This window comes from Solanum lycopersicum, chromosome 4 (genome assembly GCF_036512215.1).
Source record: "Solanum lycopersicum chromosome 4, SLM_r2.1".
NCBI classification, from domain to species: domain Eukaryota; kingdom Viridiplantae; phylum Streptophyta; class Magnoliopsida; order Solanales; family Solanaceae; genus Solanum; species Solanum lycopersicum.
Genome location: NC_090803.1, coordinates 29221293 through 29227127, shown reverse-complemented (window position 1 = coordinate 29227127; position 5835 = coordinate 29221293). Strand labels below are relative to the sequence as shown.

General features: G+C 37.6%; 1 protein-coding gene across 1 annotated transcript; it reads left to right on the top strand.

Moving 5' to 3' along the window:
• Positions 1-886: 886 nt before the first annotated feature.
• On the top strand, positions 887-3619 carry LOC138348052 (secreted RxLR effector protein 161-like). The gene is made up of 2 exons (XM_069296659.1): positions 887-1345; positions 3509-3619. Exons 1-2 carry the CDS (start codon positions 887-889, stop codon positions 3617-3619), a joined length of 570 nt encoding a protein of 189 aa, XP_069152760.1.
• The last annotated feature ends 2216 nt before the right edge of the window (positions 3620-5835 follow it).

The window sequence follows — 5835 nt, the reverse complement described above, 5'->3', positions numbered from 1 at the left end:
GGGGGAACCAGAGTCTTTTGATGAGGCCCTACAGGTGGAGGATTCGATCAAGTGGTAGCAAGCCATGGATGATGACAAGAGGTCACTTGAGAAAAACGACACATGGGTGTTGACTGAGCTACCTGCAGGGAAGAGAGTTTTGCTGAACATGTGGGTGTTCATAATCAAGACTGAACAAGATGGCAAAAGAAGGTTCAAGGCTTGTTTATTCGTTAAAGGATATTCACAGAGGAAAGGTATTGATTATGCTAAAATATTCTCTCCTGTTGTGAAGTTAACCTCTATTTAAATTCTTTTAAGTGTTGTTCAATAGGAGAATTTGCATCTAGACCAAATGGATGTAAAAACAGCGTTTTTACATGGAGATATGGACAAAGAGATCTATATGCAGCAACCTGAAGGATTTGTGGTTCAAGGCAACGAACACATGGTGTGCAAGCTCACCATGAGCTTGTATGGACTAAAGCAAGCTCCAAGGCAGTGGTACAAGAAGTTTGACTCCTTCATGACCAAGAGTGGATTCTGCAAAGTTGAAAAGTATCCTTGTTGTTACTTCAAGAAATACATTAAATTATATGTCTTTCTACTCTTGTATATGGATGATATGTTGATTGTTGGATCTAGTATGAGGGAGATTAACATTCTGAAGACAAGGTTGTCTGCAACATTTGAGATGAAATATTTGGGTCCAGCAAAATAGATTTTGGGGATGAATATTTCTTAGGATAGATCTGCTGGCACTTTATATCTATCTCACGAGTTGTACCTTCAGAATGTACTAAGCAGATTCAGGGTTAATGATGCTAAACCCAGGACTACTCCATTGGAAAATCACTCTAACTCGTAAAAGGAAAAGTCACCCAAGAATGCCGAGGAGCATGATCACATGGCACTTGTTCCATATGCTTCAGCAGTTGGTAGTTTGATGTATGCTATGGTCTACACTAGACCTGATATAGCACATGCAGTGGGAGTTGTTAGCAGGTACATGGCGAACCCTGGGAAAGAGTATTGGGAAGTTTTGAAATGGGTTTTGAGATATATGAGAGGTACATCCAGTACTTCACTTTGTTTTGGCAAAGGCAAGATGACTATACAGGATTTTGTGGATTCTGATCTTGGTGGGGATGTTGACTCGATCAAGAGTACATCCAAGTACATTTACACCATAGGTGGAATAGTAGTGACTTGGATGTACAGGCTTCAGAAGTGTGTTTCTCTTTCATCTACTGAAGCTGAGTATGTGGCAATGCCTGAATCTTGGAAAGAGATGATATGGCTGGCAGATTATCTTGAGGAATTGGGCAACAGCAGAGCGATAAGATTCTTTACTCAGATAGCCAGAGTGCCATACAGTGGTGAAATATCAAGTCTATCATTCGAAGACAAATCACATCAGAAGGCGATACCATTTCACTAGCAGGGCAGTGGAGGATGGTGATATGTGCTTGGAGAAGATAGAGGGTGCAAGAACCTGCCAGACATGTTGACGAAATGTGTTGATGTTGGGAAAACGAGGTGATGTAAAACCTCGGTTGGTCTTCTATAGTTGTTACTACATGTGTTGTGGTGCGGTAAAGATGTTGATGATGAAGATATTTTTTTGTGAGAATTTATTTTTTGGATGACTGAGTCAATCTCCAAGTGGGAGAATTGTTAGGTACTGGAGCGTTATTAATTTTAGGTTTTCCTATTTATTCTCTATTTTAGGTTATCCTATTTATTCTCTATTTTAGGCTTTCCTATTTATTCTCTGTAACCAAAAATACTCTGGTTTATTAATATAAATATACCTCACCGCCGTGCAAGATTAATCACGGGGTGTAACCACGAAATATTGGATTTTCTCTTTCTCTCTCTAGATCTCTCATCACATTCTCTTGAAATTTCTTGTGTTCTTCATTCATCTAGTGTGTGTGCGTGAATTCGATCCTAACAGTTTTTGTCCTTTCCCACTTCCTATAAATCCTAAAATACGTGATTTTTACCCTAAATCACCAAATTAAAGTAAGTTTAAGTCTAGAAACTTAACTAAAACTTAACAAAGTAAAATCATTACATAAAAACAGAGAAAATTAAACATAACAATGGAGAAAAAGATCAAGAACCTTTTTTTAAGAACACACCAAGGTTCTTTCAATTCCAACCCTGAAATCTAAATATTTCTCTGTGGATTTCATCACCAGGTATGTGGGATTTCACTAGTGGTTTTATTTCACGCATTAGATCCCTAGTTATCAATCAATTCATGATTCTCTTATCATGATTAACCCTAGGGTTTCTCGAGTTACAATAGATCATCATAAATTAGTTAAATATATGTTCTGAATCATATCGTAAAGTTATTATTCAGTTTATCACATGGATTTCAGAACCCTAGATATGTATATTCATTGGTTCATGAATTGCACATTCTAGCTCAGATATTTAAGTTACTTCAGATATGCATGGATCAGTTATAAATGCATGTTTATTCTATTAATTCTTGCATTCTCAGTTTTCATATTTGTTTTTCAGCTTTCCAGTATTTACAGAAATTTAGCATGGTGTATTAGGTGCTCTCAATGAGGCGCATACATCGGACTCCACATTTAGCTCATGTGGTTTTATTAATTGTTATTAGTAGCTCCAACAGTTTAGTCAGATTCTTTTGCATTGACCATATTTACAAATCAACTAGTATTCAGTCTCAGCATATTATAAGTTTAATCATTGCATCAAGTTAGCTCATAATTCATTATAGATATCATGTTTAGATTATTATACATGCTTTTTTGCTTGTTCAGTTATGTTTTATTTCAAATTTAATATATCCTACATGCTTAGTACCTTCAAATACTAACACATACATGCGCTACATCTTCTTGTGATGTAGGTTCTGGTTCTCACATCTAGATTACGCTTAGATCGATTCCCGATCACTAGTTCACCATATTTAATGGTGAATCCTCATTCTCTGTAAACAATAGTCACTATTTTTTTAAGTATTCAGACCTTTAGTTTCAATTTTTTCTATACTTCGTTGCATGTCCCAACATTTGTATTAAGTTAGAGGCTATTTTAAGACATAGTTAGTTTCAGGTTAGTATTGACTAAATTCTTTTTTTATTAAACTCATCACTATTTCATTTATCTCACTTATAGAATATGGTATTCCCCATTTTTTCTTTTTTAATTATGATTTAGCTTTTGCATCAGTTATTTTATTTAGTATGCTCATGATCATGCCAAAAGAATTAGCTTGTTATCACTTGTGTTCCTAGGTCCCATGTCCGCGTCTCGGGGATAGCTTAGGTCCTGATAAACTTTGTATCAGAATAGTAGGTTTAAGATTCATAGGATGTCTTAAAAGCCACACTAAGTAGAGTCCTTTTGATGTGTGTGAAGTGCACCACATCTGATGAGAGTGAGGATACAAAATGTTTTAGGAAAAATTCACTTTCTTTTTACTCTTATCATGCATAAGGTATGATTTAATTCCATTCTAACATGACGTTCAACATTTTAGACCGTGTCTGCTTGTAGAGCTACCGCCAGGAATGCAAATGAAGCTTCTCCAGTCCCAGATCAGGAAGTCTCCAATGCTGTGTTTAGGAATGCCATAAAGATATTGGCTTAGATTATGACCAACTAGAACAATCGGGTTCATTCTCCTATGGATACAAATGTTGTATCAGCAGCAACAAGGGTCCGTGACCTTTTTTGGATTAATCCGCCTGAGTTCTTAGGATCCCAAAATAATGAGGATTCAAAATTTCTTGGATGAGATCAAGAGTATTACTTAGGACTTCTTTAGTGAGACCTTTCTGGATAGGTTTTTTCCAATAGGGTTGAGAGAAGCAAATTCTTAGGAATTTATGAACTTATGGCAGGGAAACATGACGGTCCAAGAGTATGAATTAAGTATAACAAACTATCCAGGTATGCTCCTCACATGGTTTGTCACTCTAGGGCTCACATGAATAAGTTCTTGTATGGAGTTTCATATTTCGTTAAAGTTAGTGCATAAATTCTATGTTATTGGGAGATATGAACATATGTAGGCCTATGTCTCATGCTCAGCATGTTGAGGGTGATAAGCTTAGTCAACATGCCAAGGAAAATAAAAATGCTAAGGCGGGGAACTATTACTATTCATGGCAGAAACCAAATGGTGGAAATCACTCACAGAGTCAGCAAAAGCTTTCTGCTCTAGCCCCTTCGTCAGCTAGTCTTCCACCCTCTAAGAATGAGTACGACTAGAATGTTAGAGCACAGTGCTCTAAGTCTTAGGGAAGTATTTTAGGCACAAAGAGTTATCCCACATTCCCTAGGTGTGGTAAGAATCATCCTGGCGAGTGTCTTGCATGAAAAGAAGGATGTCTTGGGTGCGGTCAGTGTGATCACAAGTTGAGGGGTTGTCTTTCTAGACATTGTCAATGAATTTGTAATGGTAGTGCTCAGTCTACCACTTCAATAGCACTAGCAAGTGGCCCGACTCAGCAGGGTAACTCATTTGGTACAAGTGGCGATCACCGCCATTACAAGTTAGGATCGAATTCACGCACATGAGAGATCTAGAGAGAGAAAGAGAAAACCCAATATTTCATGGTAACACCCCGTAAGTAAACTTCCACGCCGGTGAGGTATATTTATATTAATAAATCAGAGTAATTTTTGGTTATAGAAAATAAATAGTAAAACCTAAAATTTAGATATGGATATTATAGGTTAAACCGCATAAACAGTTATCTATATTAATCAGGCTCCACAACCTAACAGTTCTCCCACTTTGAGACAAACTCAGTTATCCAAAAAATACATTCTCAAAAAAAAATTCTCTTCATCATTAACATTTTTACAGCACCACAACATCTGTAGCAACAACTACAGAAGACCAATCGAGGTTTTAAATAACCCAGTTTCCCAACATTAATACCTATCGTCAACATGTCTGTCGGGTTCTTTGCACCCTCTATCTTCTCCAAGCACATATCACCATCCTCCACTGCTCAACTAATGAAATGGTATCGCCTTCTGAGGTGCGTTTTCTTTGAATGATAGACAGGATTTTTAACCAACTGTATGGCACTCTGGCTATCCGAGTAAAGAATCTTCTTGCTCTGCTTTGTGCCCAATTCCTCAAGATAATCTGCCAGCCATATAATCTCTTTCCCAGCTTCATCTATTGCCACATACTCAGCTTCAATAGATGAAAGAGAAGCACCCTTTTTAAGCCTGCACATCCGACTCACTACTATTCCACCTATGGTGTAAATGTAACCGGATGTACTCTTGGTCGAGTCAAAATCACAAACAAGATCAGCATCCACAAAACCCTGTACAATCACATTGCCTTTGCCAAAACAAAGTGAAGTACTGGATGTACCTCTCAAATATCCCAAAAGGCATTTCATAGCTTCCCAATGCTCTTTCCCAGGGTTCGCTATGTACCTGCTAACAACTCCCTCTGCATGTGCTATATTAGGTCTAGTGCAGATCATAACATACATCAAACTACCAACTGTTGAAGCATATGGAATAAGTGCCATGTGATCACGCTCCTCGGTAGACTTGGGTGACTGCTTCTTTGACATTTTAAAGTGATTTGCCTATGGAGTAGTCCGGAAATTAGCACCATTAATCTTTTATCTGCTCAGCACCTTCTCAATGTATTGATCCTGAGATACATTTAAGGTGCCAGCAGATCTATCCCGAGAAATATTCATCCCCAAAATCTGCTTCGCTGGACCCAAAGCATTAATCTCAAACGTTGCAGACAACCTTGTCTTCAGATTGTTAATCTCCCTCATACTAGATACTGTATTTAACATATCATCCACATACAAGAGTGAA

Excerpts from the sequence above, each read along its gene's own strand:
- LOC138348052 (XM_069296659.1), top strand. The coding sequence starts at position 887 with ATGGCACTTGTTCCATATGCTTCAGCAGTTGGTAGTTTGATGTATGCT. Across the intron at positions 1,346-3,508 it reads TCTTTACTCAGATAGCCAGA|ACCGTGTCTGCTTGTAGAGC; the intron begins GTGCCATACAGT and ends TCAACATTTTAG.